Source organism: Rhinopithecus roxellana, chromosome 2 (assembly GCF_007565055.1).
Source record: "Rhinopithecus roxellana isolate Shanxi Qingling chromosome 2, ASM756505v1, whole genome shotgun sequence".
Lineage (NCBI taxonomy): Eukaryota > Metazoa > Chordata > Mammalia > Primates > Cercopithecidae > Rhinopithecus > Rhinopithecus roxellana.
In genome coordinates this window covers 17,892,976-17,913,349 of record NC_044550.1, presented here as the reverse complement: position 1 = coordinate 17,913,349, position 20,374 = coordinate 17,892,976, and the positions used below count along the sequence as shown (strand labels likewise).

Below are 20,374 nucleotides of genomic sequence, written 5' to 3'. Positions count from 1 at the left end.
AAAACAGGATGGTAGAAGGGCATTGCCTTGACGGAGAATATGTGCTAGTTGATGATGATCATCAGGACTCTTGGGGCAATCTTTTGTCCCATGTCCTATGTCCATTTCTCTCTTTTGTCTGTTTCTTGAGTAAAAGCACCACAGCTAAGACAGTGTCAGTCCTATTCCCACTCCCACCCCTATTTTCCAGAGAGAGAGAGAGAGAAGAGAACAGCATTGGGCAATTACCTTGATTCTCAGTATTCTAGAAATAGTCCTCACAAAACAAAACCTCACAAAAATATCAGCATTCATGTTCCCTGGGAAAAGTTAGGTGGTCCAAGAAGAAAAATTACCTGTGATTCTCCTCTGGTCAGAATCTTCAAATGATTTGTCACTCTTTTTGATTTCTTGCTAATTGAATGAATATTTAGTTTAGATAATTTGTCTTTAAGTGATTCATCCTCGTCATTCTTCTTGTATTTTAGAACTGAAAAGGAAGAATGTAATAACATAGCTGAACACATGCACCATAGAAAGTGTGCACTTTACCCAAAGTTTTCAAGATGAGTATTTATATTCAAGATAAAGATGTATATGATTTTTGAGCCTCTGCTGCAGAGGCCATATGCTCCAGCCCCACTGCCCAGCCATGTCCCAGTCAGACACCCACCCCAATGACCTCCAGAAACAAGGACAAAAGCCCCTCAAGGTTCAAGTTTTATTTATTAATATTAAAGTAATCCCTGATACTAGAAAAAGTTCTCCCTCTCGTCTCAGATAATACATTTATTATCTGAGGCCTCTGGAATGGGGAATCTATTCTAAAGAAAACTAAAGAAAAGACTGGAGCAGTGGCTCACACCTGTAATCTCAGCACTTTCAGAGGCCGAGGTGGGAGAATCATGAGGTCAGGAGTTTGAGACCAGCTGGGCCAATGTGGTGAAACCTCGTCTCTACTAAAAATACAAAAATTAGCCTGGCATGGTGGTGCGTGCCTGTAGTCCCAGGTACTTGGGAGGCTGAGGTAGGACAATCCCTTGAACCCAGGAGGCGGAGGTTGCAGTGAGCTGAGATCATGGCACTGCACTCCAGCATGGATGACAGAGCAAGACTCTGTAAAAAAAAAAAAAAGAAAAGAAAAGAAAAGAAAAGGAAAGGAAAGGAAAGGAAAGGAAAGGAAAGGAAAGGAAAGGAAAGGAAAGGAAAGAAAAGAAAGACAATTGTACCCAATGTAAGGAGACCTCAGATCCTAGAGTGGCTCTTCACTGGCTGAGAGATTTGGGGCAAGCTGAATAACCTCTCTGAGCTTCACTTATTTATCTTTGCAATCATTTTCACCTTTCACATTGTTGAAAACATTAAATGTCTCTAACATTCAGTGTTGGTAAAGGTGTAGGGAGATGGACAATGTTACAGACTGCTGATGAGGATTAAACCGACATATTTTTGTAGAAAACAATTTGGCAGAAACTAACAAAAAGGAAAATATTCATAGTCTATTACCAGGAAGTTCATGCAGAGAAATCTGCTTTCCATAATCAAGTATACAAAGTTTTATTTGCTAGAGTATTTTTTCTAACAGCAAGGTATTAGGAACATCTAAATATTTATCCCTAGAGAAAGAGTTTAATAAATAATGATATACTCATAAACAAAATGCTATGGAAACATTAAAAAGAAGGCAATATTAATTGAAAGAATGTTCATGATATATGATTAAGTTTTTAAAAAAGCGAACTGTAGTACCATTTATGTTGCAAGAAGTATGGAAAGAAGGCAAAGGGAGAGAGGGAGGGAAAGAGAGAGAGAAAGAGAGAAGAAAAGGGAAAAGAAGACACAGTACGTCTGAAGAAAACAATAAAATGTTAGCTATGCAAACTGGAGTCATTGTGGGAAGGGAAGAATTTTACTCTTCATAACTTTGAAATAGTTTAAGCAAACAGAAAAATATAAAGAATAATATAACAGCCATTATTCAAATCCTTGTCAAGTCTTTACATTTTCCTTTGTTTCCAGTCTTTTTATTTTTAAAATAACTCACCTAATAGTTGGGGCACCCCTGATCTCCATGTACGATCCCTAAAGGGAATTGTTATCCTAAATAACTGGGCTTATTGTATCTGTATCTATTTGTGTGCCTTTACTATGGATGTTTGGAATCATACAATACATTTTGGATGTTTTAAAACTTTATAAAATAGTATCATACTGCACATACTATTCTACCGCTTACAAATTTACTTTAAGAAAACCCCTCCAGATTGTGTTTTTGAGATTAACACATTGATACATATACTTTTTTATTTAGTTAATTTTTATCTTCTTGTGGTATTGTAGTGTATAATATGCCATTTATCTATCCACTATCTGGATTAATGTATCTTTTTTATTTACATTTATGAACAATGCTAGTTACCAGTACATCTCTCTTTGAGCACATGGGCAAGAGTCTCTCTTGGGCAAATACCTAGAAATTCATTTTCTGAGTCTCTGGTGTGTGCATCTTCAACTTTACTAGGTATTTTCAAGTTGTTCTCTAAACTAGTGATTCCAAGTACATTCTCACCTGTACACCGAGATTAAACATTTAATGTATTCATTACTTTTTCCCGCCAGTCCCTTGGACTGGAAATGGTATGTTAGTGTGATTTCAATGATTACATTTCCCTGAGTATAAATGAAGCTTAGAATTTTAAAACTGTGAATTGCTTCTTTTTCTGATGAACCCTTTTGTATTAAAATGTTTTTGTATTGATTTCATGTCAATGATTATATAGTCTGGACGGTGATCCTTTGTGTACTATCTCTTCGTTTTGTTCATGGAGTTTTCTTCCTCCATAGCATTTACTTTTTACTCTGCACCTTTCTTTTTAATTTACTAATACAAATATATGACTTTTGAAATAAATATCAGAAAATAAAACAAAAATAAATAAAGTGATTGGACCATTTAGCTCTAAAGTACTGCTGTGGCTTTAATGTCAAACTGAGATTTAATATTAGGAGTACAATGCCAACTAAGAACTTATATGATCACAAATCACACTGAGGGAGGACCCACAGCCTAGCTCAATGCATTATTACCTCTGGGATGTATAGGAACCATGTAATTATCCCTCCTGTTTTGAAATTTTACATTAAACATTAATTTTATATTTTAGTTTACAAATATTTAACAATAATTTGTTAATTCTAGAAAGAAGTATACTTGCTCACATCAGTAGAGAAATTATTACCCCCAAAGCTCCATTCTCTGTGTGCTAGAACCAGATCAATCCAACATACTAGATGGCCCCCATCACCTGGATCTACCCCTTTCCTGGATGCTTTCCACTGCTACTGCAACGTGGTCATTTCTCCTTCTTACCACACCTATCTCCAGTGACAGGAGGACTATATGCAGTGGGTACCTGCATCCCACAATATGTCATCAGGATTGCAGTGGTCCAATGAAGTTGACTATACGGCTGCTTGATTTATTTTTTAATTTCATTTTTTGTGCCTCTTAATCTTCTCCTTAACCCAGTTGGCAAGGCAAAACCACACTCTTCTCCCCAGCTTCTAATTCTAGATTTCAAATGATCAGTTCACTGCAGCTACTATAACTACTTAAACATTCTGATTCTCAGAAACATAAAGTGAACACTCCAATAATGGAAAACAACCAATTCATCATGTCTCTTCCTACCTAAATCTTTCCTTCTTTTAAGTTCATTGATGTTAACATTAATGTCCTTCACAGTAGCAAAAGCATCATCCAGTGCTCTGTAATCTGGGTGAGAGGGAGGGGTGGAATTCCGAAGTTCGCACAGTAATAGGGGGTATTTCATCACACGTTGAATTGGTTTGATCATCAAAGAGTCCATGTCCAATAAGTTTGGTTTGCCTCTACAATAGAGATAAGTGATATCGTTTCACAAACATATGTTTTATTAACTCATTTTCATTTTTATGTGTTTTTATGATTACTTCTAAAACTTTTTCTCTTTTTTTCCATTTGTATATCTAAAATTTCTAAATAAAAGTAAGAACAAAAGATGACAGAAAGAAGCAAGTCTGAAAGACCCTACTATGAAACAAAAACCAAAAAGAAATAAGTATATCTTTCCACCAAATGGTCTGAAAGCATGATTTTCATCCTTATGCCATGTACAGTTTACAAGGTTTTTTATAATGGCTTTATAATATAATGGGAAACAATTTCAGAATGTATTTTACCATGACAACACAGAAAAATGCATTTTCCTGATGGCATTTTTGTGATTATTATTGAGGAGAATAACCATTTAAAAATCTAAACAGAGACTTGCAAGGTATAGTCAAAAGGAAGTCTTGGCCTCTCTCTTCCACCAAATTGAGAAGTTGCATTTACAATGTTTTGGAGGTTCTAGCACAGTCCTCAAAAGGGACTTCTGATGAATGTGATAATTCTCTAGTTATTATTATTACTATCCCTGTCACTAATCATTGTTATCACACAATGACATTCCATGTGGAATTCTTAGTCAACAGATCTTCAAATGACTATACAAAAGTGAGACTCATGCCTGACTTTTCCTTTAGCAACTTCTGAGACAAGGTTGGAGCCATTCCAACCGGTTAGGCAGTTCACAGGAGGGGAAGAAGCTACAAGCATGGTCATGCCATTGTCTGACCCACTCTCATTGATCATTCAGACAGAAGGCAGTGATTTCTGAAAGCTTCTTTATGCAGAGACAAGTAAAGATACACTGTAGATAGGAAATACAGACACTGTTTTCAAATCCCAGTAGGTGGATGTTTTATACTTCAATAATGTTTTAAAGTATTACTATGGATAAATGACTGACCATATTATTAGAGCAGTAAAACAGCTGTAAAAACGTTGAACAAAATTAGAAAAGTCGCATCATTAGAAAGGGTCAGGGGCCAGGCACAGTGGCTCGGGCCTGTAATCCCAGCACTCTGGGAGGCCAAGGAAGGTAGATTACTTGAGCCCAGGAGTTCAAGACCAGCCTGGGCAACATGGCAAAACCCCATCTCTAGAAAAAAATACAAAAGTCAGCCAGGCACAGTGGCATGCACCTGTAGTCTCACATACGCAGGAGGCTGAGGTAGGCAGATTGTTTAAACTGAGGAAGTCGAGGCTGCAGTGAGCCACTGCACTCCAGCCTGGGCAATAGAGTGACAGCCTGTTGCAAAAAAAAAAAAAAAAAAAAAAAAAAAAAAAAAAAAAAAAAGTAGGAAGGCATCTTAGAGACCATCTAATTAATTTCATTTGATAAATGAGAAACAAAATAATGTATTATCACATGTACATGCACACATGTGCAGAAATACACATGCACATACATTCACAAACATAACCTAGTCACTATCACATCTCTCCATTTGATTTTATCATATCACCGATCACTATCTGGAATCATCTTGTTTCCCTGTTTGCCAGTTTATGATCAGTTTCCCTGTCACCACGATACCTCCCGCAGGGCGTACAGTATTCTCTCAATGCATATTTGTAGACTGAGAAATGATAGAGTTCTTAGATTTTCTGTAATGTGCTTTTATTTTATACTGAACATTTTTTCCAAAAATGTGAATAAATGACTGAGGAATTTTGTTCACACGCAGAGAAAATGATGATAGCATAAGAGAGACAAAGACTAAAGCAAACCCAAAGGAAACATTTTTTTAAAAAGAAAACCAGAATAAATATTAAAGATCTGCAAGGGAGTAAAGAGTCGCTTTAATAGGCTGTATCTTCTACTTCATACCTATTTGCACCAAATCTATTAAGGAAGAAAAAAAGGAAGGTAAGGAGGGAAGGCAACAGAAGGGGAAGGAGGCAGAAAGTGGGTAAAAGAGAGACTTGGAAAGAGGGAGGGAAGGAGAGATTGATTATTGGTTTCCAAGAGGACTGAGTGAAGTAGATTTTTAAAATAAATCTGTTATAAATATTGAAAACTGTTTTCAGTATTTATACTGAAAAAATAACTAAAAAAAAAAAAAAAAAAAAAAAAAAAAAAAACCCGAAAGGTATTTTCTAACTGATAGTATATCAGTAGCAAAACCTTTAAATATAAAGCACATTTTCTTATCTATCATAAGTAGAGATTCTTCAATAATACAACAGTTTAGTCACTTAAGTAGAAATAATTCCCTTAAATAAGAAACGAGTCAAGGATATGAAAGGTATTAACTTGATTAGAGGAAATCATATTATCTATATGAATATAATCAGAATTTCTTCTGAGTTTTTTAAATGTTAGCTCATTTAATTTTTTAAAATCACTAAAAGACTTTATATCAAAATATAAATATAATCAAACATTTAAATCAATATAAATTCAACTTTAATAAAATAGTTTATTAGTGTGGTCTTTTGTTATATATGTGCTTTTATTTTAATTATAAAAAACAAAAACCCAGATGTGCAGTCATCTTGCAGGAATTCCCCTCCCACCATCCTAGAGATTATCTTTGTTTCTTTCTTTTGTTGGTTCTTCCTCATTTTGTCTAGATTGTATCATTACTTTTTTCATCACTCTTTGGGATCAAAGTTCTATCTTTCCCTTTTATATTTCAAATGACAATAATATTAATTATAAATGATTGTTGTTCCTCCTAAAAAGTCATAAATACAAATTCTAAAAAAGGCATTCTCAAAAATGAGAAATCTTCCAGACACTTTTGTGTCTGGAGATATACTTGACACAGTTGCCCAAGTGATGAGCAATGATATTCAGATATCTGCATCGCACAGAGAAGCAATATGGTAGAAAAGATAGAGGGAGTGTTATAAGATAATAATACTCCATTCTTTCAATGCCACAAAATTCACCCCATCTAGTCTCCCACAGTAAGATTAAGTTCTGATAACCATGTGAGGCAGATGAGTCCTATGTGTGATATAACCCATCTCAGCCAGGAAGTCAATTATCCCATGACTCCCCACAGTAAGTAAACAAATGTGTAACAATTGCCCATACACATTGGGCCAAAACCTAAACTACTTATTAATTTGTAATTCTATTTCATCTTCCTCTGTCTTATCATGAATATTTTGGCAAGTATTTAGTGCCAAAGTAGCTACACTAATCTCATTAGAAATTATTTTTGGGTCTTTACAAAGTCAAGTAAACACAGCTGGCTTTGTTTTAGCAGCATCCAGTTTTGCTGCAGAGTTTCACATCAAATACAAGAAAAAAGTACAATGAAAATTAAAATGACATTTAAATAGTATAAACACTATGCTGGAAAACAAAAAAAATTAGATATTAAACATGCAACACATCTATATTTCTTAATGGGAAGGAGAAAATAAGTAAAAAAAGAATAATTATGTAACTATTAACTATATTACTTTGAATTTCCTTTATTTCATGATCACAAGTATCCTAAATTTAATATTTATTTTACAGTAGCCACAAGCATCTATGCTCTTACTGAGTTTTTTTCAATCTATTCTCCTTCTAAAACACCTAAGTCAATTTTAAAGGAAACTATATATTGTTACACAGATAAACAGTTTTTGTCATAAATAAAAGATAATAGTGAAAATAAATACATAATAATTATAATTAAATTAGAAGACATAAAGGAGATAAATGAATAGTAATTGATGTAACAGACCAGAGAGAACCAGTGAAATGGTAAGGCAATGTTCAATCATTTTGCAAATGTTAATCAATTAGAGGCACTGGTTACCCATGGAAGTAGGGAATGAGGGGTCAGATACCAAAATAAGGAGGGTCCATTGAAAATCTGCTTAAGAAAGTGTCTAATTCTTACAAGTGTTGGAGATAATGTTTTGAAACTTTCAAGAGAAGAATAAATACATGAAAGAATAGAAAATAGAAAAAAAAATGAGAAAATTAGAGGACTGGTCTAGGAAGCTCATCATCTACTAATAGAATCACAGGAAGGTAAAATAAAGCAAATATGAGGAGTAAATAGTGAGTGAAATAATTCAAGAAAAAGACAGGAGTTTGCAGGTTAAAAGAACTCAGTAAGTGTCCAGTGCAATGGAAGAAATGGAGTCACACCTTGGAATTCATGAACTTCAGAATACTAAGGACAAAGAGAAGACTCTAGGTGGAGCAAGATGGCCCAAAAGGAACAGCTCCAGTCTCCAACTCCCAGTGCGAGCAACACAGAAGACCAGTGATTTCTGCATTTTCAACTGAGGTACTGGGGTCATCTCACTAGGGAGTGCCGGACAATCGGTGCTGGTCAGCTGCTGCAGCCCGACCAGAGAGAGCTGAAGCAGGGTGAGGCATCGCCTCACCTGGGAAGCACAAGGGGGAAGGGAGTCCCTTTTCCTAGCCAGGGGAACTGAGACACACAATACCTGGAAAATTGGGTGACTACCACCCCAATACTGTGCTTTGAGCAAACGGGCACACCAGGAGATTGTATCCCACACCTGGCCAGGAGGGTCCCACACCCATGGAGCTTCCTTCATTGCTAGCACAGCAGTCTGCGATCTAACCGCAAGGCAGCAGCGAGGATGGGGGAGGGGCGCCCGCCATTGCTGAGGCTTAAGTAGGTAAACAAAGCCGCTGGGAAGCTCGAACTGGGTGGAGCTCACAGCAGCTCAAGGAAACCTGCCTGTGTCTGTAGACTCCACCTCTGGGGACAGGGCACAGCTAAACAACAACAACAAAAAAAGCAGCAGGAACCTCTGCAGACGCAAACAACTCTGACAGCTTTGAAGAGAGCAGTGGATCTGCCCACACAGAGGTTGAGATCTGAGAAGGGACAGACTGCCTGCTCAAGTGGGTCCCTGACCCCTGAGTAGCCTAACTGGGAGACATCCCCCACTAGGGGCAGTCTGACACCCCACACCTCACAGGGTGGAGTACACCCCTGAGAGGAAGCTTCCAAAGTAAGAATGAGACAGGTACTCTCGCTGTTCAGCAATATTCTGTCTTCTGCAACCTCTGCTGCTGATACCCAGGCAAACAGGGTCTGGAGTGGACCTCAAGCAATCTCCAACAGACCTGCAGCTGAGGGTCCTGACTGCTAGAAGGAAAACTATCAAACAGGAAGGAAACCTATACCAAAACCCCATCGGTACGTCACCATCACCAAAGACCAGAGGCAGATAAAACCACAAAGATGGGGAAAAAGCAGGGCAGAAAAGCTGGAAATTTAAAAATTAGAGCGCATCTCCCCCTGCAAAGGAGCGCAGCTCATCGCCAGCAACGGATCGAAGCTGGTCAGAGAATGACTTTGATGAGATGAGAGAAGAAGGCTTCAGTCCATCAAACTTCTCAGAGCTAAAGGAGGAATTACATACCCAGCGCGAAGAAACTAAAAATCTTGAAAAAAGAGTGGAAGAATTGACAGCTAGATGAATTAATGCAGAGATAAATGAAATGACAGAGATGAAAACCATGACACTAGAAATATGTGACAAATGCACAAGCTTCAGTAACCGACTCGATCAACTGGAAGAAAGAGTATCAGCGATTGAGGATCAAATGAATGAAATGAAGCGAGAAGAGAAACCAAAAGAAAAAAGAAGAAAAAGAAATGAACAAAGCCTGCAAGAAGTATGGGATTATGTAAAAAGACCAAATCTACGTCTGACTGGGGTGCCTGAAAGTGAGGGGGAAAATGGAACCAAGTTGGAAAACACTCTTCAGGATATCATCCAGGAGAACTTCCCCAACCTAGTAGGGCAGGCCAACATTCAAATTCAGGAAATACAGAGAATGCCACAAAGATACTCCTCCAGAAGAGCAACTCCAAGACACATAATTGCCAGATTCACCAAAGTTGAAATGAAGGAAAAAATCTTAAGGGCAGCCAGAGAGAAAGGTCAGGTTACCCACAAAGGGAAGCCCATCAGACTAGCAGCAGATCTCTTGGCAGAAACTCTACAAGCCAGAAGAGAGTGGGGGCCAATATTCAACATTCTTAAAGAAAAGAATTTTAAACCCAGAATTTCATATCCAGCCAAACTAAGTTTCATAAGTGAAGGAGAAATAAAATCCTTTACAGATAAGCAAATGCTTAGAGATTTTGTCACCACCAGGCCTGCCTTACAGAGACCCTGAAGGAAGCCCTAAACATGGAAAGGAACAACCGGTACCAGCCATTGCAAAAACATGCCAAAATGTAAAGACCATTGAGGCTAGGAACAAACTGCATCAACTAACGAGCAAAATAACCAGTTAATATCATAATGGCAGGATCAAATTCACACATAACAATATTAACATTAAAAGTAAATGGACTAAATGCTCCAATTAAAAGACACAGACTGGCAAACTGGATAAAGAGTCAAGACCCATCAGTCTGCTGTATTCAGGAGACCCATCTCACATGCAGAGGCATACATAGGCTCAAAATAAAGGGATGGAGGAAGATCTACCAAGCAAATGGAGAACAAAAAAAAAGCAGGGGTTGCAATCCTAGTCTCTGATAAAACAGACTTTAAACCATCAAAGATCAAAAGAGACAAAGAAGGCAATTACATAATGGTAAAGGGATCAATTCAACAGGAAGAGCTAACTATCCTAAATATATATGCACCCAATACAGGAGCACCCAGATTCATAAAGCAAGTCCTTAGAGACTTACAAAGAGACTTAGACTCCCATACAATAATAATGGGAGACTTCAACACTCCACTGTCAACATTAGACAGATCAACGAGACAGAAAGTTAACAAGGATATCCAGGAATTGAACTCATCTCTGCACCAAGCGGACCTAACAGACGTCTATAGAACTCTCCACCCCAAATCAACAGAATATACATTCTTCTCAGCACCACATCACACTTATTCCAAAATTGACCAGATAATTGGAAGTAAAGCACTCCTCAGCAAATGTAAAAGAACAGAAATTATAACAAACTGTCTCTCAGACCACAGTGCAATCAAACTACAACTCAGGACTAAGAAACTCAATCAAAACCACTCAGCTACATGGAAACTGAACAACCTGCTCCTGAATGACTACTGGGTACATAACGAAATGAAGGCAGAAATAAAGATGTTCTTTGAAACCAATGAGAACAAAGATACAACATACCAGAATCTCTGGGACACATTTAAAGCAGTGTGTAGAGGGAAATTTATAGCACTAAATGCCCACAAGAGAAAGCAGGAAAGATCTAAAATGGACACTCTAACATCACAATTAAAAGAACTAGAGAGGCAAGAACAAACACATTCAAAAGCTAGCAGAAGGCAAGAAATAACTAAGATCAGAGCAGAACTGAAGGAGATACAGACACAAAAAACCCTCCAAAAAATCAATGAATCCAGGAGTTGGTTTTTTGAAAAGATCAACAAAATTGACAGACCGCTAGCAAGACTAATAAAGAAAAAAGAGAGAAGAATCAAATAGACGCAATAAAAAATGACAAAGGGGATATCACCACCAACCCCACAGAAATACAAACTACCATCACAGAATACTATAAACACCTCTACACAAATCAACTAGAAAATCTAGAAGAAATGGATAATTTCCTGGACACTTACACTCTTCCAAAACTAAACCAGGAAGAAGTTGAATCCCTAAATAGACCAATAGCAGGCTCTGAAATTGAGGCAATAATTAATAGCCTACAAACCAAGAAAAGTCCAGGACCAGATGGATTCACAGCTGAATTCTACCAGAGGTACAAGGAGGAGCTGGTACCATTCCTTCTGAAACTATTCCAATCAACACAAAAAGAGGGAATCCTCCCTAACTCGTTTTATGAGGCCAACATCATCCTGATACCAAAGCCTAGCAGAGACACAACAAAAAAAGAGAATTTTAGACCAATATCCCTGATGAACATCGATGCAAAAATCCTCAATAAAATACTGGCAAACCGGATTCAGCAGCACATCAAAAAGCTTATCCACCATGATCAAGTGGGCTTCATCCCTGGGATGCAAGGCTGGTTCAACATTCGCAAATCAATAAACGTAATCCAGCATATAAACAGAACCAAAGACAAGAACCACATGACTATCTCAATAGATGCAGAAAAGGCTTTTGACAAAATTCAACAGCCCTTCATGCTAAAAACGCTCAATAAATTCGGTATTGATGGAACGTACCTCAAAATGATAAGAGCTATTTATGACAAACCCACAGCCAATTTCATACTGAATGGGCAAAAACTGGAAAAATTCCCTTTGAAAACTGCCACAAGACAGGGATGCCCTCTCTCACCACTCCTATTCAACATAGTGTTGGAAGTTCTGGCTAGGGCAATCAGGCAAGAGAAAGAAATCAAGGGTATCCAGTTAGGAAAAGAAGAAGTCAAATTGTCCCTGTTTGCAGATGACATGATTGTATATTTAGAAAACCCCATTGACTCAGCCCAAAATCTCCTTAAGCTGATAAGCAACTTCAGCAAAGTCTCAGGATACAAAATCAATGTGCAAAAGTCACAAGCATTCTTATACACCAGTAACAGACAAACAGAGAGCCAAATCAGGAATGAACTTCCATTCACAATTGCTTCAAAGAGAATAAAATACCTAGGAATCCAACTTACAAGGGATGTCAAGGACCTCTTCAAGGAGAACTATAAATCACTGCTCAGTGAAATAAAAGAGGACACAAACAAATGGAAGAACATACCATGCTCATGGATAGGAAGAATCAATATCGTGAAAATGGCCATACTGCCCAAGGTTATTTATAGATTCAATGCCATCCCCATCAAGCTACCAATGAGTTTCTTCACAGAATTGGAAAAAACTGCTTTAAAGTTCATATGGAACCAAAAAAGAGCCCGCATTGCCACGACAATCCTAAGTCAAAAGGACAAAGCTGGAGGCATCACGCTACCTGACTTCAAACTATACTACAAGGCTACAGTAACCAAAACAGCATGGTACTGGTACCAAAACAGAGATATAGACCAATGGAACAGAACAGAGTCCTCAGAAATAATACCACACAACTACAGCCATCTGATCTGTGACAAACCTGAGAGAAGCAAGAAATGGGGAAAGGATTCCCTATTTAATAAATGGTGCTGGGAAAATTGGCTAGCCATAAGTAGAAAGCTGAAACTGGATCCTTTCCTTACTCCTTATACGAAAATTAATTCAAGATGGATTAGAGACTTAAATGTTAGACCTAATACCATAAAAACCCTAGAAGAAAACCTAGGTAGTACCATTCAGGACATAGGCATGGGCAAGGACTTCATGTCTAAAACACCAAAAGCAATGGCAACAGAAGCCAAAATTGACAAATGGAATCTAATTAAACTAAAGAGCTTCTGCACAGCAAAAGAAACTACCATCAGAGTGAACAGGCAACCTACAGAATGGGAGAAAATTTTTGCAACCTACCCATCTGACAAAGGGCTGATATCCAGAACCTACAAAGAACTCAAACAAATTTCCAAGAAAAAAACAAACAACCCCATCAAAAAGTAGGCAAAGATATGAACAGACATTTCTCAAAAGAAGACCTTCATACAGCCAACAGACATATGAAAAAATGCTCATCATCACTCGCCATCAAAGAAATGCAAATCAAAACCACAATGAGATACCATCTCACACCAGTTAGAATGGCAATCATTCAAAAGTCAGGAAACAACAGGTGCTGGAGAAGATGTGGAGAAATAGGAACACTTTTACACTGTTGGTGGGATTGTAAACTAGTTCAACCATTATGGAAAACAGTATGGCAATTCCTCAAGGATCTAGAACTAGATGTACCATATGACCCAGCCATCCCACAACTGGGTATATACCCAAAGGATTATAAATCATGCTGCTATAAAGACACATGCACACGTGTGTTTATTGCGGCACTATTCACAATAGCAAAGACTTGGAATCAACCCAAATGTCCATCAGTGACAGACTGGATTAAGAAAATGTGGCACATATACACCATGGAATACTATGCAACCATAAAAAAGGATGAGTTTGCATCCTTTGTAGGGACATGGATGCAGCTGGAAACCATCATTCTTAGCAAACTATCACAAGAAGAGAAAACCAAACACCGCATGTTCTCTCTCATAGGTGGGAACTGAACAATGAGATCACTTGGACTCGGGAAGGGGAACATCACACACCGGGGCCTATCATGGGGAAGGGGGAGGGGGCAGGGATTGTATTGGGAGTTATACCTGATATAAATGACGAATTGATGGATGCTGACGAGTTGATGGGTACAGCACACCAACATGGCACAAGTATACATATGTAACAAACCTGCACGTTATGCACACGTTCCCTAGAACTTAAAGTATAATAAAAAAAAAAAAAAAGAGAAGACTCTATAATCCTTCAGAGAAAGAAATAAGCACATAGGCATAAATGCATGGTTAGGAATCAGAATGTTTCAGATTTCTAACAGCAACTATGAAAGCTAGAAAATGATAAAGAATTTCCTCTAAATTCTGAAGGGAATGGTTTCCAATTTAGAATTCGATACCAAATAAAACTACAAACCAAGTGTGAGCATAAAAGAAAAGTATTTCAGTTACAAAGTTCTCAACATTTTACTTCCCATGCATTCTGTGAGAAATAGAAGTCACTATTGAAGGATGTACTCCACCAAAATGAGGAAGAACCAACACAGGAAAGAGGCAAACTGAATCTCCAGGATGATGAGAGGGGAATTCCTTCCTACAAGATGGCTGCACCCAGTGTCACCAGTCCAAGTTCAACTGGACTGAAGACTCTGGAAGGGGCGCTTTTGGGGAGATGAAATTGATAGCATACATAATGCATCTGGTTGACTTGAAAGATGACTTAGTTAACTGGCTGTGAGTTTAAATGAAGAACAAGAAGAAGCAGAGAAAGTAGATGAAGTGGAGGGGGAGGAGGGCACAATGAAAACGATAATCAAAAATTGTTACCTCACAGAAAAATAAGTAATCACTTCGAGGTTTAGCTCTGAAAAGAAATTTACTTAGATACAATAATTCAGACATTGATTATTGCTCTAACAAAATTACAGTGTAACCACTTAGGGGGAATGGAGAAATGGAAAAAGCATTTGTGTGTGTGCTTGTTGTGTAGAGGAGATAGGGATAGGAAAGAGAAATAAATTCTTGTCTTCCACAGGAGTAAGTTAATAGATAATATCTAAAAAGAAAACAACCAAGCACGTTTTTAGAGTAATAAAGATAAATACCAAAAGAATCAGCTGAAGATGTGAAAATAATGTATTCTAATGAGAATTTAGGGGCTGGTAGGAGAAGAGGGAATTACTATTTTTCTTGACAAATCTTGCAGAATGATTTGGCTATTGAAACATGGGTATATATCATTTTTTCATAAAAAGTTTTTTATCAAAAGGGAATATGCAAGAATACTCAAAAAATTGTAAAAGAAAACTACTGAGCTGAGACTAATGATACTGAATATTAAAGTATATTATAAAACTACAAAAATAAAAGCAGTTTGGTATTGATACATATATGGACAAATGAGTAGCACAAAATAGAAAATCAAGAAATAGATACAAATATGTATAGAAATTGAGTACATGGTAAATTTGACAATCCTGTTCAGTGGGAAAAAATGAATTATTCAATATCAGATGTTATGAGAATTAGCTAGCCATAAATAAAACAAGAAAAATAGATTTTGGCCTCATTCTTTACACTAAAATAATTTCAAGATAGATCAAATATTTAATCTAAAAATTAAACCATATAGGAACTTGAAGAAATCATAGGATCATCCTTTATAAACTAACATTGGAATTTCTAAGGAAGACACAAAATCTGAAAGACACAGTAGAAAAAAAGTGATGCCTATTTAAAAATTTAGCTCTGTAAAATTTTATACATTAAAAACAGAGCCCAAAACAGCCATAAACTATATTAAAAGTCAGATGATAAACTGGAAAAATTATACTTAATACATAAGACAAAGGTTAATATGCACTAATTAAGAGACATTATAAATGTATTAGAAAAAGATGAACATCTCAGTAAAAGTGAATAATCATGTAAAAACATCATTCATTAGAAATGAAATACAAATAGTTAAGTACATAGGAAAAATGCAAATTAAAATAACAGGATACTATTTGGGCCTTAACATTACAAATTATAAAGATATCAATATTATTTGTATCTAGTGTTGGCAAGTAGTGGATAAATGAACAACTCACGTAAGAGTAGTGGGAATGTAAATTAGCTCAGCTTTTTTTGAAACAAGGTATTGATGATGAATGAGGTAGCAAGTCGACATACAGGAAGTATATAGTGTTCCTATTTTAGTCAATGTATGTGTGTAAAGAAAAAAGTATGGTGAAGTGAGGGACTCACTGCAATGCTACAATAGTTAGCTTTGGAATGTGACTGCTGATTGTCTTTACTGTCCTCATTTTTATTTTCCTTTTTTTGCAGTGTTTCTTCAATAATTTTTAAAATACAAAGAAAAGAGAAAATAATTTATAATATTTTGTGATTAATAGGAACCTTGAAATCCAAGGTGAGAATAGCTAGTCTGACAGGGAACATATACAGAAAAGAGTGAAAGCATAAAGATAACAAAACACTGCATTTCTGAAGATAGCTGTGTTTAGAATAGGCATTTTTTTCTTGCTTTTAGTGGGAAGTTCTATGATTCCTGTCACTTTAATACTGTCTGATGTTTGCATGAGGTTATAATTCAAAGTAAACATTTTAGAAATTACAAATATCTTTCACTTTGCATTTTTTAAAAGGTAGATTTAAAAAAAACACTAAAAACAGATAATTTTTGATTGCCATAAGTTAGGGATTTTTGAATGCCATTTAAAAACCCACATCTTGTACTCTTAAATGCCCTTTTGGCTGCAACATTGCTGGCCTTTGCCACTAAAGAGCCCAACAATTATACAGCACTTGACATTGCCTTTTGCCCTTTCCTGTAGCAGTATGTGTGCTTCATGACCTGAATGAAAGGAACAGGAAGGAAAATAATTCATAGCAAACTTGGCTTTGATGTGCATCCAGCCACATGCTGGGATTACTCTTCTTTTTTAGTTCTTGATGTATAGAATAGTCTAGAGGGAGCAGACACAACCTGGCTAACTCCTACACAGCAGGATTGCGGCAAGTGCTAGGGCCATTTTTAAGCAAGTGTTTCAATACAATGAACTGTTTAAGTATTCTGTATGCAGAAGTCTGTGCATGCTAACTGTACTAAGAAGAATATCTCCCTCTTCTCCTCTGAATCTCTCTCTCCTCTCTCCTTATTTTGTTTCTTGGTTCCAAAGACCTAATGTAAGCTTTAGAAAAAGAAACCTAAGCAGAATTTGTAGCACACGAAGTTCTTCTCTAACCACTCAGTAATGCAAAACTCCAGTCCTTGGTACAATGCCAGGGACACAGGCTGTATAATGAGGCAGTGCCATTTCCCACCCCACATCAACTATCTTTGAAGAGAAGCCGGGAGGCCGAGGCACCTCTTCTAATTCAAATGAGCCTAGAATTGGAAACTCATTAGACAAATCTACTCATATCTGTTTAACCTGTAGGATAGTTTTTCCTTTTGAAAAAAAAAAAAAAAGAAAGAAAGAAAAGACTGATAAAGTGAGAGAACTGGTTGCCTGTGTGGTGTCTCAAAAATCAGCTTCTCAACTTGACTGAGATATACTGCCTTGGTCTACAGATCTGTATGATGCCTGATTCCTTCACTTCAGTTCCAGAATTCCGTTCTCACTGTTGCTCTGCACCAAAATATGAATGACAGGTATTTGCTGCTTACATTAATATAATTTATATTTTGTTAACTTTTTATTTCTTGATATAAACTCTTAGGAGTTTAAAGTACATACACGCACAAGCAAACACGCACTAGAAGCTCGGGACCTTAAAGAGTTGCTCATCATAAGCCAAACATGTGCCTGTTAAATAAATTTGAGTTTGTATTTAAGTCAATTTCATCCTTTCAGCTTTAATCAGCCTGGACACACTTTTCTTCTAGAATAATGGAACTCTTTCAGAGTGTTTGTATATACTGTTTTCCTAAAATAATTTCTATATTGTCCTGGTAACCAACTATTTCACCTTAGTATTTCATTTTCATGCTATAATGTGTGTGACTTTTTTCTTCATAAATCATACAAGACCCCAAATTAGAAGAAATCTAGTATTTTCATAAAATAATCTTTTCTTATGCATTCGTCTATAGAAACTTCAAATACATTATGATATTAATCTGAGATTTTGAAAAGACTAATATGCTTCATAGAAAGAAGTGTTTTTGGACACATTAAGATTCCCAAACATATGTATGATGAACAGTTCCCAAAGACTTTCTGGCATGAGCTTATCTATTGGGATTCTTCTAAAAGGTTTGGTAAAGTATATGTGATAGTAATTTAATAAGTAAAATATGCACCAATAATGGAGTAAATGCCTTTTCAATCTTGGATTATTTATTAAAAGCAATACTCATGATTAGAAAAATCAGAAATTCTGATTTGGACAGGAACAGTCAGCTGCATTTTCTCATGATTTTTATATTTGATTTGTATTATTTTAAAAAGTACTTACTCTTGCATGTATATTTTCCTGTAAGAGAAGAAAAAGAAAGTAAATTCATGTAAATCTGTATATTTAAGATAATATACAAACATCATAAATCCTTTAAAATCTTTTTATGTAAAATAAAAGTAATAAGTAATTTTCATGAATGCCTTATAGAAGTAGTCTCGTTATTTTATAATCATGTCCCTAACAAATAAAGAAGATGAAAATTTTTATCTAAAAGCCTCAAGTGGCTATGGATAAATACAATAATATCCTGTGTTTATTATCTGATCACTGTGGCCTTTGGTTTCCAACCATTTAGAGTACAATAAATGATTTCAATATAAAAAATTTTATGATCCATCCCATAATAATAGATGGTCTTTTTACATTCAGTGATTGAGGAAAAATTTAATAAGTGCCTAAGCTGCATTTTGTAAAATTTAATGGATTTAATAAGTTTTTTTCCATTAATCTCAGTACTTTGAATATGTGGGAAATGGTGGGGGACATGTGTGAAGCAATTGTTTCCTCAATCTTCAGATATGCTATATGAATGAATTGCTAGACATCCTAATATAACTAGGTTTTGCTGAGTCTAAGACCTATTAGATGGGAATGAAGTACAGAATTACAATTTTTTAAAAAATCAGCAGCTGTTATAATTTTAGGCAATTATTCACGACTGTTTAAAGAACTCTCCTGTTGCAATGAAAGAAACACCACACCACCACCTCCTGCCCAATATTTGCTTCCAATCATTTACTTGAGGCTCACACGCTTCCTTCTTTCCTCTGCTAACGGGAAATTTTATTTGTCAAATATGCTTTGTGGATCATAGGTCAGAAAATCTGTGGAAGAAAATGAATCCAAATAAAAGTGCAATTTTTCATGCAAACAAATAAGTGAATAATGTGATCATAAAGGAACCAAAACACGCACATTGAATTTGAAAGAGAAGGTTATTTTTTAAACTTCTATAGAAAACATGGTTTTTTTTTCTATTTCATTTATTTCAGCCAAGTAAAACTTAAATATCATAACATAAATTCAACATTGTGTTTATGTAGTATAACGCTTTATGAAAGGGAATCTGACAGATCTTCCAATAGGATAAAACCACAGTCTGTGGAGTAGGGGCACTATATTATAACATCTTTTTATCTGTTAGTCATTTAAAAAAAATCTCTTTTAGGCTGAAATTTTGCAGAAGCTAATCCCAAAAAAAGGCAATTCAGGAAGGAAGAATTTAAATTGTGTCCATTTACCCTTTTATGGGATAAAGTAATTTAATATATCTATCACTATACCTCCTACCATCATGAGCACATTGTAATTTGACTCACAATTAACAAGTTTTCATGTGACTATTCTTTAAGGATTATAGTCTTTGTTTAAACATGATGCCATATAACAAGGAACTGAAGGGCTTTCCAAAAGTGATTTTAATTTTTACTTGGAACACTCCATTAGAATAATGAGTATAAAATGTGGTGAACAAATTGAAATGTATTCCTTTGGATTTTGCATTGCATGAGCTGTTATCTTCCTCCCTGAATGGAGAAGCTCCAGGAGTAATGTGAGCAGCCAAAGTGCCCAGATGACTGGAAGTTAGAAGTTTTCCTCCTGGTGATGATGGCCTTGATTAGCAAGAAGAAAAATACAGATACATTTATAACAACTAGACATGAAGCTAGAAATGTGTCTTCCATCCATTGAAAAACTTAGAAAATCCCCTTCATTCTTCATTCTCTTTCTATTACAAAATAAACAGATCTCTGGGGCCTCTGAAATGCAGCAGGGACTTTAGTGGTATTTATAAATGGAAAAGCAGAAAAAGGAGGCAGCAGACAGGCTATTCTAATTATAGCTACATTTGCATTTATAGCCACGCTATCTTTCACTTTCCTCATACAGATCAGAAACCTTAAATAACCCCAAGAAGGCT

At 36.2% G+C, this 20,374-nt stretch overlaps 1 protein-coding gene across 1 annotated transcript in view; it reads right to left on the bottom strand.

Moving 5' to 3' along the window:
• The window catches only part of ARHGEF38 (Rho guanine nucleotide exchange factor 38), a 135,052-nt gene that overhangs the window by 28,800 nt on the left and 85,878 nt on the right, over nucleotides 1-20,374 (bottom strand). Inside the window, exons 5-7 of the mRNA XM_010371550.2 lie at nucleotides 18,451-18,468; nucleotides 3,671-3,870; nucleotides 336-469 (exon numbers count right to left, since the gene is read on the bottom strand). Coding sequence (XP_010369852.1) covers nucleotides 336-469; nucleotides 3,671-3,870; nucleotides 18,451-18,468 — 352 coding nt within the window. The remainder of the gene's footprint in view (nucleotides 1-335; nucleotides 470-3,670; nucleotides 3,871-18,450; nucleotides 18,469-20,374) is intronic.